Source organism: Diabrotica virgifera, chromosome 1, assembly GCF_917563875.1.
Source record: "Diabrotica virgifera virgifera chromosome 1, PGI_DIABVI_V3a".
Taxonomy (NCBI): domain Eukaryota; kingdom Metazoa; phylum Arthropoda; class Insecta; order Coleoptera; family Chrysomelidae; genus Diabrotica; species Diabrotica virgifera.
This window is the reverse complement of record NC_065443.1, coordinates 218,920,594-218,935,019: the sequence shown is the minus strand read 5'-3', so window position 1 is coordinate 218,935,019 and position 14,426 is coordinate 218,920,594. Positions and strand designations below refer to the sequence as shown.

Sequence of the window (14,426 nt, the reverse complement as noted above, 5' to 3'; positions counted from 1 at the left end):
CCTTCCTGCCTTTTACAAAAAATTTACTTAATAGTAAAATCAGGAGGACTATATTTCCTACTATTTATTTCCGGACAGCATATGTCTATCACCCACCGTTTAGCGGTGGTGGCGCCCCAAAGTTGACAAATTTTTAAAAAAGATATTTAAAAAAAATTACTTTTTCCTTACTGTAATAAAAGTTAAGAAGAAACGCTGGGGAAATTAAGCACAAATAAGTGGTTGATTTTTTGGTACACGATTCATTTAAGGGCAATTGCCCATTTTTTAATAACAGGGTGTTACATTTTAAAAAAACCCTTTTTATACTATCTGAACTGCCTATGCTAGAGTAACAAAACTTTTAGCGATTATCCAGGTACTGGTGTTATTTACAAATTTCTATAATGCACTCCCATTTTTTCCGGTACCACCCCCAAAAAAGGAGAATTAATAAAGAAAGTGATTTTCTTGGAATCCATCACACACCATGCCCTGTATTAAAATGCTTTATATATCAGTTTGTGCACGTTCTTATTACTCATGCATGGACACCAAAATCGATATCTTGATGCAACCCCTGTAGCCAAAAAAGTATATAAAGGGGGGGTTGAAAAAAAATATTTTTTTGCTTTTTGACCCATATGGACATATGCTCCATCGATAGGGTTTTTCATAAATATATATGATTACTGCAACATGTATGCTGAAACTACCCCTATCCTTGAAAATAAACTGTAGAAACTACCCCTATCTTTTAGATAGCATGTTTGTACGATTTTCTCATTACCCATGCATTTTTTAAAACAAAACTTATACAGAAAGACCATTATTTTCTCTACAAATAAGGTCCGACGCATTTTTTTCGTATAAGCAACTGTTACGGCACAGTGGCGCCGTAAACCTCAGAAATGCTTTGGGGGCTCCAGTTTTTGTTTTTTTTTTTTTCGTCATCTATTCATTTTATTGATAACGTACTTATGGAAAATAAAAGAACACACTGTCTGCTACACATTATGACCTATGCATATTTTATTTTCTTTGCACCCTAAAGCCACAGAGGTGGCCCAAAATCAATTTTTGATTATTTTCTTTATTAATTCTCCTTTTTTTGAGTGGTTCCGGGGAAAATATGGACGTGCATTATAAAAATTGACACCAGTACATGGATAATCGCTGAAAGTTTTTTTACTCTAGCATAGGCGGTTCAGGTGTATAAAAAGGTATTAAAATGTAACACCCTGTAATTTAAAAATTTGCAATTGCCCTTAAATCAAAAGTATACCAAAAAATTAGCCACTTATTTGTGATTAATTGCCGCAGGGTTTCTTCTTAACTTTCATTACAGGTAGGGAAAAAAATTTTTTTTTTTTAAAACACCTTTTTTTAAAATTTCTCAATTTTGGGGCGCCACCCTTGCTAAACGGTGGGTGATAGACATATGCCGTCGAGAAATAAATAGTAGGAAATATAGTCCTCTTCATTTTACTATTAAGTAAATTGTTTGCCAAACGTACAGGAAGGGCTACGTTTCGCAAAAACCACAAATTACCCCCTTTAAATGGATGAAAAGGGGGGTTCCGGGGACAAATTTTTTAAGAAAAAGTTTTTCTCATAATAAGCACCCCTTGATATACCAGAAAAAAAAATAAAACCGGACTTGTGTCCATTTTGCGAGGGTCAATCTCTGTTTGCTGCACTAACAATCAACAAAAAAATATGGCATCAATAAACCATTGCTGTTTAGTATAGTATAGTTGATCCAAAAGATGGCATAACCCAGACATCCAAAGTGAAAATTATCCTTCAACACCAAATTGTTCTACATGGTCCACACAATGTCCAGAAAAAAGTCACACCATTTTGAGCGTCGGGTTTGTGGTGGAGAGGGGGGAGAAATCGGTAAATTCGTAGTATTTTAAGTTTTTCGCCAATATTTCTAAAACTATGCGGTTTAGCATGAACAACCTTCTATACAAAATTGTTCTACATTAAATTTGAAATAAAAAAGGCCCTATGCATAATCTTTCTAAAATAAATGGTTCCAAAGTTACAGAGGTAGTATATTATAGCTGGTCCAAAAAAAGGCCTAACCCAAACATCCAAAGTAAAAGTTTTCCTCCAACACAAAAATGTTCTATATGGTCCACATATTGTTCAGTAAAAAGTTACACCATTTTGAGCGTCCGGTTTGGGAGGGAGATGGGAGAGAAGCCGGTAAATTAGTAGTTTTTTTACGTTTTTCGTCAATATTTCTAAAACTGTGCTTTAGCGTAAATAATGTTATATACAAAAATATTCTACATGAAATTTAAAACAAAAAATGTTCTATACATAATTGTTATCAAATCAACGGTTCCAGAGTTACGGAGGGTGAAAAGTCGAGGTTTTCGATACTTTTTATATTTTTTGGGCAATATTTATGATATTAGTATACCAAAAACCCAGACATCCAAAGTGAAAGTTATCTGTCAACACCAAATTGTTCTATATGGTCCACATAATATTCAGAAAAAAGTCACACCATTTTGAGCGTCGGGTTTGGGGGGGGGGGGGAGAGGGGGGAGAAATCGGTAAATATAAAAAGTATCGAAAACCTCCACTTTTCACCCTCCGTAACTCTGGAACCGTTGATTTTATAACAATTATGTATAGAACCTTTTTTGTTTTAAATTTTATGTAAAATAGTTTTCTATAGAACATTTCTTACGCTAAAGCATAGTTTTAGAAATACTGACGAAAAACATAAAAAAACTACCAATTTACCGATTTCTCCTCCATCTCCCCCCCCCCCCCAAACCGGACGCTCAAAATGGTGTAACTTTTTACTGAACAATATGTGGACCATATAGAACACTTTGGTGTTGAAGGAAAACTTTTACTTTGGATGTCTGGGTTAGGCCTTTTTTTGGACCAATTATACTATACTACCTCCGTAACTTTGGAACCGTTCATTTTAGAAGGGTTATGCATAGGGCCTTTTTTATTTCAAATTTAATGTAGAACAATTTTGTGTAGAGGGTTGTTCATGCTAAACCGCTTAGTTTTAGAAATATTGACGAAAAACCTAAAAAACAACGAATTTGTAGATTTCTCCCCCCTCTCCCCCCCAAACCCGACGCTCAAAATGGCGTGACTTTTTTCTGAACATTATGTGGACCATATAGAACAATTTGGTGTTAGAGGATAACTTTCACTTTGGATGTCTGGGTTTGGGTCTAACTATACCATACTAGTTGTGCTTATTTTTATGTATACAGGGAGCTGAACTTGTTACGATTTTCGTAGAAAATTGGTTATAACTTTGTAAATACTTTGTACAACATAACAAACTTTATATTTTCGTGATGGAGAAGTTAAGAAGATTTCGAATATGAAATAAAATATAGGGTATTCCACTTAAAAAAACATATCTTTGGTTTGCCATTATCTTATAGAACACCCTGTAATATTTTAACTAATTTTGTAATGTGAAGTTCAAAGTTGTCTGCAATTTTTGTTAATAATTTTTATTGCTATCTGTTACTATAGCGGATCTACTGAGCTTTATCACACTAATCAATCACCCTGTAGAGAGAATCAGGGTGGAACGAGGTGATTTTTGAATTTTATGTTTCAATAAATAGTTAGAGGTTTGAGGGACACGCATTAAATGTAAATTTTATAGAAACAAGTTTAAATAAACCCATACTTAAAACTTCAACAAGGGTAAACCCTCTAGTTGGCTGTATACTTTCGATAAGACAGACCTAGAATGAAGTAAACAATTCTGTTGTATTTAGGTATAGGAATTTAAAAAATTCATTCATACACCTAAATACAACAGAAGTGTTTAGTTCATTCTTATATACGAAACCCATACTTGTTTTCACTAGCATATTTTTATTTGACAAATAAATAAAGTATAACTTTATATGAGAAAACGTCATGTGGTAAAGAGCATTATTAAAGAGATTTGGATTGCACTTGACCATCATCCTTTGATTGATCACTAAAAATTCAATTTTTATGCTCCATTAATTTATGCTCCATGTTATGCTCCATTAATTTGAACACACAAAAGAAAGCTTACCTTACTGCAAACAGGATTCCGACTATGACGATAGTTGATACTAAAATCATGCTAGCTATCAGTTTCCAGTCAATTCTGTAGATACATTTTTCACCGTAAAAACCACACTTTGGCTCTGCTCTTGGTAATTTTCCACCAACCCATTGGATGGGACGGTCAAGATCAAAATATTTGAACTCCTGTAAAAAAAAGTAATTTTTTGTATATCATGACTAATCATGAGCTTTTTTATCACATAACTAACATTTTGCAAAATTTTGGTATAGAAGATCATTATAAGAGTACGCATGCTACTGAAAGAAGGATATTAAGATGTCTATGGGTGATTCCATTTCAAATCACTATTTTGGATCCAAAAAACTTGTGGATCTCCGATTTGTCTGAAAGTTGGTGCATAGCTTCTACGGAACGAAAAAACAAGCTCGAGCTGAAGCATTTAGGCCCGAACAGTCTTCTTGTTTTTTTCTCAAAATATCATTTTTAGCGATTTTACAGTATATTTTAACAAAAATTATTAGCGGAAAACAGAATGTTTAATAGAACGGATTAAAAAATGTCATTATAAAGCATTATATGTTACTTTGATTCAAAAACAAGTTTCTGATCAAATTTTATTGTAGGAAACGTCAAAATATTGTTTTTTACATTTTCCTTCGTTCCCAAAATATGTCATCTTGGTTTTGGCTGAAAATTTGCTAACATAATTAAAACACAGTATTTTAACTGGTTAAAAGTATTTGTATAGTTTCAGAATACAAAAGTTATATGCAATAATATCACAGTCAAAAATATAGACGCATACTGTAAATAAAATTACTTCGGAAAATATCAACCTTACACCAAAAATTGTTAAAAATAAATTGTAATAATTGTAAGTACGATTTATTTGGAACAATTTCAGCCCGTACCATTTTTGTAGAAAAGTTGAAAATGGCGCAGATATTGAACAAAATCAGCTGCTATAAAACCTGTCAGGTCTTACGCTCGAATTTAATTCTCTCCATTTTGCTATAGGTACATTTTTATTGTAAAATTAAAGATAAACGGGATAGTTCAATAATTATGCTCCTATTCACTATTGACACTATGTTACTATTTCCCCCTTATCTAGGAAAATGTCAACAGCACAAAAAAAATTGTAATAAAATAAATTATAGGAAATCGTATTTTCAACAATTTCAGTCCTTTCACTTTTTGTCGAAAAGTTGAAAATGGCGGTTCTCCTTTAAAATCAAGATGGCGGCTGACGTAACGGCTAAATTCATTCGAGATTTTAAATTTAGACTACTATACCCTAAAAATTAGAGAAATAAATTTTGGACTGCTAGGCATGCAATGTAAAATGATATGCCCTCTGGAATATAAACTTTTGGGTCTGATATTATTGCATGTAAATATTTGTTGGTAGTTATAAATTGCATGTATTATTTTGGTAGTATAAAACTCTAAAAATCCTTTTAACCACTTAAAGTTCGGCGTTTTCTATATGTGGTTAAATTTTCAGCCAAATCGAAGATGTAAAACAGTATTGTAACGTTTTATATACTAAAATTTTATCAAAAACTTGTCTGTGGATCAAAATCACTTATTATAATGCCCTATAATGCCTTTTTGACTCCGTTCTATTAAATTTTTTTTTCGCCAAGTTGCAGACAAATCGGAGATCCAAAAGTTTTAGCCTCAGTGATTTGACATGGAATGTACCCTTATTTGTCATTATTTAAGAATTGTAACATTTTGCATTTAAACAAAAATATTAGAAAACTGCGACATAAATGCTAAACGGACGCCGAATAAATCCCTGAAATTACTTTTGCAAATGCTATGACTATTTTGCATAAACAATTTATTCAACGATTCGCAGTAATATTATGATGAATCTTGTTTACGTCGCTACGCTACGATACACATTTGGATGTGTTCGATAAACTAATTAACAGATACAATTTTTATACTCAGTACTCAGTGCTAAATTAATTTCATATATTTATGTAAGTAAAACATCATGTTCGAGCTACCGACAATGCCAAAATCAAACATAATTTATATGATTTATAAATTTATATTAGGCCTGGATCCCGCGTACCAAAAAAAGTTTATTAATAGTAAGCTGAAAATTTGTTGATAGCTTAACGGTGTCTGTCTAGTCGAACAAACTTTGATCTATGGAAACAATGGAACAGGGGAAGTTTTGATTGTGGAATGTGATTTTAATTTTGGAACGTGTCATCCTGACAAATTTATGATTGTGAAAACTAGGAGGTTGATTTTAACTTTATTCGATAGAAATCTTTATGTAATATATGCAAAAATGTTGGCCCGACAAATATGTTGGGCATTTTAATAAGTCCGACACGTATAACATGTCAAATGACAGATATAATTGTATTGATGGTAAATAGCAGTCGGAGTTTTTCATGAGAGTTTAATGACAAACACAGTAACAAATCAATTGGAAGTTCTGTCCGACAAAATACATGGGATGTTTTCGTTCGTAGTCTGACGTTCCAAACCTGTAATCTGTTCCACAATTAAACCTTCCCCTGTTCCAGTGTTCCCGTAGATCAAAGTTTGTCCGACTAGACACCGTTAAGCTCTTAACAAATTTTCAGCTTGGTAGTAATATACTTTTTTTGGTACGCGGGATCCAGGCCTACATGTTTAATGTAAATGTTATGTTCTTTAAACCAAATTTTATATCAGGAAACAATTATTGAAGAGTAGATAAATTAGAAAGGGCCAAAGTGCCAAAAACAAGGTTTTGAAATAATCTAAGGAACCGTATAAAGATTTAAAAACATTACAATTAAAAGCTGTATTTGTTAAATACAAGGTGGACCAAAGAAAACAGTCTACCTCGATATTTGACAGTAGTTATTAGATTTTTAGGAAACGACGAAACATATCCTGTTTTGTTCCACGGGGCACACATTTTTACGATACATACGTGTCATTTGTCAACCCCCTCGCTTCCATTTCCCCAACCAATAGGGAACTTGCATAAATTTTTAAATTCGAAAAAAATGTTATAAATCACAACAGAACATAATTTAAAACATGTATCAAAGATAAAAAAGTTTTGTTTGTCTTTCGTTTGGCCCCTAAAGACGACTAAAAATTCAAATTAAAACAGGTGGTCCAAAACGCATCGTGACGTCACTTGCTTTTACATTTACATTTTTCCAATAAAGTAAACAGAATTTTAAATTAGACGTTATAAACGTCAGTAGAAAATACATTTATGTGACGTTACAAGTGTTTTTGATCGTTTGACCTATTCATAGAAAATTTGTACTTTTACAAAATGGTTTTATTTTCAATAGTAAACCTTTGTTCCTTTCCTTCAAAAACAGTATAAAACTACAATTTTAACAAACTGGTATATATTATTACAATGACATACGATAAATATCATTAGAATATAAATATTTTTGACTTGTTCCACGACGATGAGCTTGCCAAATACCCAAGTAGGTGGAGGCCAATAAACTAAAGAATGAGAAGAAGAATATACCTAAATATAAGGTTGTGTCTAGGTATACGCTAACGTGTACGCAAATAAAAAAGTTATTAGTGCTTTCTTATTTTTTATTTGTTTAGTGTTTGTTTTTAAATTAACTACGGAGTGCGGAAAATTATTTAGTTATTTTAATGAGTTTAAGAACATTTTAAAACAGTACGCAAAAGATAAGAGACTATAAATTAATATATATTTTTTTTAGTTATAAATGAAATAGTATTACCGTAAAAGATTAAAATAAAAGGAAGACCTAAATCTTTCACAATAATAATTAACTTGTTTTGAAGCTATTATCCTTGTGGCATTTTTGTAATCAACTATTCTAAATGGGAAATAAGCCACAATTTAACTAAAAAAGTGATTTTATTAACGTTTCGACTTCTAAACCGGATGTCGTTGTCAAAATACAAAATATTATTAAATTAAACAAAAATGTTGTTGCTTAGTAAAAAATTTTTTCTAATAATTTATTTAATCTGACTAATTTTTTATTTTGACAATTACATCCGATTTGGACGTCTAAACGTTAATAAAATAATTTTTTTAGTTAAATTGTGGCTTATTTTGCATTTAGAATAGTTGATTATAATATTTCACTTACGTATAAAAATTATTTTAACAATATTTTGTACCTACATGTCATGTCAACTAAATACATATAATTATTTTGCTAACCTAAATATATACTTTTATATATGCACATTGATTTATTACAATTAAGTTTGAAACATCTGAATAGTTCTGCTTCCCTTCCCTTAACAAATATATTTCCATCAAACAAACACTAAACATATCAAAATAGCATGTACCAAAATATATAGTCACTGCGCAAGCTAAATAATGACGTCACTGGCTTGATGAAGTTTAATTCGCGTCTACCCACGGTTATTAGACTTTATTACGGTTGTCTTGTCCGACGGTGGTGGGGAGACTTATATTTTTGACTTTACGTCACAAGAGTTTACATTCCCATATTTTTAAATGATTTTCGATCATTGAATGTGTGTTATTGTGTATGTATGTGTATTATTTGTGTTATTATGAAATAATTAGACAAATAGTACACATTTTATCTTATACCGGGTGGTGAATCGTAAAAAGGGCCATAGGAAACTCAATGTAAAATTCTGAATTGTTCAATTCCTGCTTCCCTAATTATTTTACATCAAAAGTCATGAGAGAATACTTGTAGAGAATTAAAATCTGTATTAAAATCAAAAGTTAAAATTGTTCTACGATTTAAATGCATTCCAAAATTTTGAAAAATATGATACATTTGCCACAATAAGGTATGCGTGTAAAAGTAAGGCCACACGTTACTATTTAACTGACAGTGCTCACACCATTGACTAAATAAAAAAATCTTTATTATTAATCCTTTCTCCGCAACTGAGGGTATCTTATCAACTGGATTGTTTTTAAACAATAGATGATAAAATAAAAATATTGACAGTTCAAAAATGTGAACATTATTGCATTTTGTGTGGCCTAAGTTTGGGCTGAAAACTAAAATGTATTACATTTTTACAAAATTTTGGAATATGTTTAATTACCTAGACCAATTTTAACAGTTATTTCCAATACAGATTTCAATCCTCTACAAATAGTTTCTAATGTCTTTTGATGTACAATAATTATTAGGGAAGCTGGAATTCAACAGTTCAGAATTTTACATTGAGTTAATGCAAAATTTTGACGCACGTCAAAATTCTCAATGTGTTTTAATTGTATTCATTTTTTTCGAATCCTGAGGAAACTAATAAATATTTTTGAAAAATTTAAACTCAGAATAAAAGACTACGTTATTACCGAGGACTGAAAGTCCCTGAAAACTTCTATAATGTTTATTTTAATAAGTTACAGGGCTGAAAATAAAAGAGAAGTGTGATATTTAATTTCAAATATTTCATTCAATAGAATCTGCTTGTTTATTCTAAGGGGCTTTCCGCCCTCGGTAATAATGTAATCTTGCATCCTGCGTTTAAATTTTTCTAAAATACTTGGTTTTCTCAGGATTCGAAAAAAATCGTATTACGATTCAAATGACAGTAAACTCTCGTGACGTAATCTCACCCTTAATGTTCATTGGTTAGTCGATTTTGGGCAACCGTAATAAGTCTAAGAACCGTGGCGTCTACCTAACTTTTTTATTTGCGTACACGTTAGCGTGTACTAATGCAAAACTATGTGACGTCACGTGCCGTTTGAACTATTTTATACCGCTGAAGACTTTAAATATGTATTTCTAAGTTATTACGAGTTTTTGAAGCGTGAAATTTTGGAAATCTCATTTTTAAACAAAACTGAACATTATTATCTAATAAAAAAAATGTGCAAGTTCCCTATTATTTTTAAATAAGGAGTATACCATGTGCGGCACATCATTAGAAAGGCATTTAGATGGAGTATTCAGACATAACGACTGCGACAGTCCAAGATTTTTATTCGACATTTGCACCGTCTTTTAAAAAAAACTGTCAATTTATTTGAAGTAAACACCTCTCTTAAAAATGAACGTAACATGTCATTTTTTCTGTTACATCAAAAGTAAATGTGACGTGACAGGAAAAATTACACGTTAGCAAACCATACACGTTACGTTACATTTTAAACCCGCGAGCAGTCGCGCCGTTAGATAAAATCTAACATGTTATCCTTTTTCGGGATAACTTGATGCAAAATTTTGCAATTTTGAAAAAATTTCGTAAGTGCCTCGAGGAAGGGTGTAGTAATGCGTAGGTATTTTTTTTTCTTCTTCTTCTTCTTTTTGTGAAATTTATGGCTTTGGGTAGAGCCAATTTTAATAATTGTTAGAATTAATATTTCTAACATAGAAAATAAATAAAAATACTATAAAATAAAAATTTGTTGTAAATTCGTATTTAAATTCGTATTGTGAGATAAAATCTAACACGCGACTGTTCACGTTACAGAAGTGAGCGCGACTGCTCCCGAGTTAATAGGTGTTGTACTTCAAATGAATTGACAGTTCTTTTTGCAAAGATGGTGAAAATATGGAAAGAAAAATCTTGAACGATCGTTATGCCTAAGTACTCCATGTCAATTTATTTCTAATGATGTGCTGCACATGGTACGTTCCCTATTTAAAAATAAGAGGTTGAGGAAGTAGAAGGGAGGGGCTTGACAAATGGCAGATGTATGTATCGTAAAAATGTGTCCCCCTTAGGGCAGAAATCGACGACCTGTTTCATTTCCTTAAAATCTAATAACTACTGCCAAATATCGAGGTGGACTCTTTTCTTTGGCCCACCCTGTATATTTAACATAAAATGGTAAATCTATCCTAAAAAAGCTTATTGCAAAAATTACTTTCTATAACTAAGAAAAAACATACATATAATCAAGGAGCAAATTAGGGAAGGATGTAACTGCCTTAGCTATGTAAGTGGCTTAGCTTTTGTGAGATATATTTCAAGAAGTTTCCTTGTTTGTTTCAAGCATGTTCTTCAATATTAAGAAGCTGGTTGTATAGTCCATTTACTTATGGTTTTCTCCAAATTTTAAAGTACCGCTTGGATTAACGTGAAATTTGGCATAAGTATTTACACATAGCAAATATGTCAAAGAAAAAAAGTGATATTGTGACGATGTCTTTTACCATACTCGTGGGGTGAAAAAGTGTACGTTCAAAGAAGTCCGGAAGTAGATAAACTGACTAATTATAAGCTTTGTTATTATAGAACCTTTGTTGTTTAGCGTTTTTTCATTAAGTTAATAGTTTTCGAGTTATTTACGAGTGAATATGTTGGTGGGAAAAAATAATGGAGATGATAGCTACTAAAGCTAAACCAGAAATGTCGGATAAATAAAAAAAGCAAACAAATTAGAAACCATTTACCAGAAAGGGCGTTATTTTATTCTTTCTTGGCGCGACAACGAAAATTCTTAATAATCAAAACATAAATATAAGCAAATAACAAGTAATAAATAAATATAGTTTCATAAGTTATGCACCGCCTTAAATTATGCTCTTTTCCACAGTTGATTTTTTCTTGAACGCATTAACTAATTCCACTATTATTTTTGGTATTTTAGATTTTTCTTTGGTATTTACATAGTTGCGCAAAGGTTTACATAAACTTCTTTATTGAACTTACACCGCGTAGAAGAAAAGAAATGTTTTTCTTATGTTAAGTTTGAGACACTCTCTAGGGAGGATTACATATAAGTTTTGATATACATCAAAATCGTATTGTGGTGAACATTTTGTTTTTTGAATATCCATGATATCTTTAGAAACAAAGAAAAGAGACGCTTTCAACAAAACTTTAAAAACAGAAAGGGACATAACGTTAACATAATTCTAGTCGACACCTTAAGAGTTATTTGTATGCACAGCGCAACATTAGAGGGACGAGATGGTTTATTGGAGGCTCTATGATGTGTTTAAGTGAAATTTCCTTGAGAATAAGTAAGAAGTTGATGTATACCTGGAGCCTCTTTAAGGAGCAAGAGAAATTTTTGCACAGATTTTCGTTCTTTGGACACGTTGTCCTTTTGCACTATATACAGGGGTCAGCAAAACTTGAAAAAGGGTAACTGTAAGTGTTCAAATGGATACCCATCTTGATCAGTTACTGCAACGTTTCGAAACGGAGAGGCAGGTCCGGCGAAGCACGTCAAGCTGTCCGCGAAGATATTCAAATTAGTCTTCAATTGCAGTTCGGAGGTCGGGAAGGGTGCTTGGTCCTCTTGAAAAACCGCGGTTCTTGTGAAGGCCCCATAGGAAGAAATCACAGGGTGTCAGACGTACGAAGATACGACGTAACAATCTCTTTCTTGAAGCGTGAACTTGTATCGGTTATTTATTCTAAAATTGCGTCTACTAGTACTAGATGACCATGTCGTGTCATGACACTGACACAACCGTCTGAAGCACGAACATGCTTTGTTTCAATCTATTTTGACAGCATTGCCAGACTCATGAGCATTGCCGAATTTCTGTCGATTTTTCAAGAGCGTTGCCTGACTTATGCCGACCCCCATATAGGAATATGTCCACTTTTTGTCATTTGGCCTTTTTTATGCCAGTTGATAGTGTGTGATTATATGCTCCATCTGCCCAAATAGTCCCTCCATCTGTCCAGTGTACCGTGAAATGTTTAAATATGGATATGTCCACATGACCAAATCAACGTTTGCCAAAAGCTGATATGTACCCTTGTCAGTTGTAAGTCATAAAATATTACGCATGCCAAAAGCAGATATGTACACTTGAAATATATTAATCATATTTTGGCAGACATTTTTTTTTCTATATTTCTTGAACTTATCTTGTTTCTTTAGGAGCGTTATTTTTTTATTTTGTATAAAGATTTTGTTTTAAAAATGTTTAACTATATTATGTTAGCAATATTTTTTTATTTAGGAATATTACATTATAATATACTGGGTGTTTCTAAATAAGTATAACAAACTGTAAGGGGCAATTCTATATAAAAAAATAAGTAGAGTTTGCTCGATAAACATACGTCCGCAAATATTTCGTTTCCGAGATACGGGGTGTTGAAATTTTTTTCAAGCTGCCAATTTATTTATTACTCTATTTACAACACCGGTTGAGCTATGACAATGAAATTTGGTAAGTTTTAAGCAATATTTATGTCGAATTTTTTGACATTCCAATAAGAATTTTTTTATTCCTCATTAGCGCGCATACGGGTAATGGTCTGAATTTTTTTAAATAAAAAAATTGTACGCCCCTGAGATATTCAAAATTAAAAATTATTTTTGAATTCCATGGTTAATTTCTGATAAAAACCTCTCTTGCCTTATTTTCATATGATGCATCGTTTTTATGCAAAAAAATAAACATCTTAGCGCCTATTTTTCGTTTCATTAATACATTACCAAGAACTATCTAATACAAAAATACTAAACTAGAAAAATATCAGAAACTAACACTAATAAGATTTTAACTAGGCACAAAGCTACAACATATGTTCAAAATGACCTTCTTCACTGGTGGCAGAAGAATTTTATTTTATTATCATCATTAGCCCGCGTATGGGTATTGGTCTGAATTTTTTTTAAGAAAAAAGTAGTATGCCACTGAGATATATCAAATTAAAAATCATTATTTCTACGAGCGTGCAAAAAAGTCCACTTTTCCGCACGCGTTTTAGTTTGGAAAGATATACTTTTCCGCATTAATTTTCCGAACTCAATTTAGGTAGATATTTTGGTATGGCCTTAAAATAATTATAATGCATGCAATAAACTAATATTTAGTTATTATTTACTAATTTTTTTCAAATGTATCTTATTGTGTCCATGTTTTAATGAAATTAACGCGACAGTTCGATGAAATAGAATTATTTTGACATAATACTCCAAAGTCTTATCAGTAGACAATAACAGTGGTTTTGAATCGTCGTCATGGAAACCAAGATCGTCGTCATTGTATCCAATTATATTGATGAAAGTTTGGTTTTGATAACCTTGTCAAAGAATTAATTTGTGTATTTTCATATTAATGTAATTAAGTGATCAAGATTTGTTCGTTTTTAAACGCTCGTAGGAAAAATATTGTTCCTAACTCTTTCGGAAAGTCTCTTTTCCGCACTCGGCTGCTTTCCGAACTCCGCTTCGCGTTCGGCAAACTGCAATCGCGTGCAAAAGTGTGACTTTCCGCATTTGTTAGGAAAATAACTATTTGAATTGCTCGTATAATTTGTTAGTCCAGAAAGCCACTGCGCATCCGCTAGGAAAAATATTCTAATTCGGATTTTTTGCACAATCTTACTCAAAAAGGACTCCTTTTAACAAATTTGCATGTTGCCAGGACCAAAAGGTGGTCAAAAATTTTTTAAACGTTTTTTTTTTGTTTTTTTC

The 14,426-nt window shown here is 32.0% G+C and overlaps 1 protein-coding gene across 1 annotated transcript in view; it reads right to left on the bottom strand.

Annotated features, from left to right (window-relative positions):
• Positions 1–14,426, bottom strand: part of LOC114330024 (guanylate cyclase 32E) — a 965,459-nt gene that overhangs the window by 233,772 nt on the left and 717,261 nt on the right. The window contains exon 10 of the mRNA XM_050647412.1: positions 4,052–4,230. Within this exon, the coding sequence (XP_050503369.1) occupies positions 4,052–4,230 (179 nt within the window). The remainder of the gene's footprint in view (positions 1–4,051; positions 4,231–14,426) is intronic.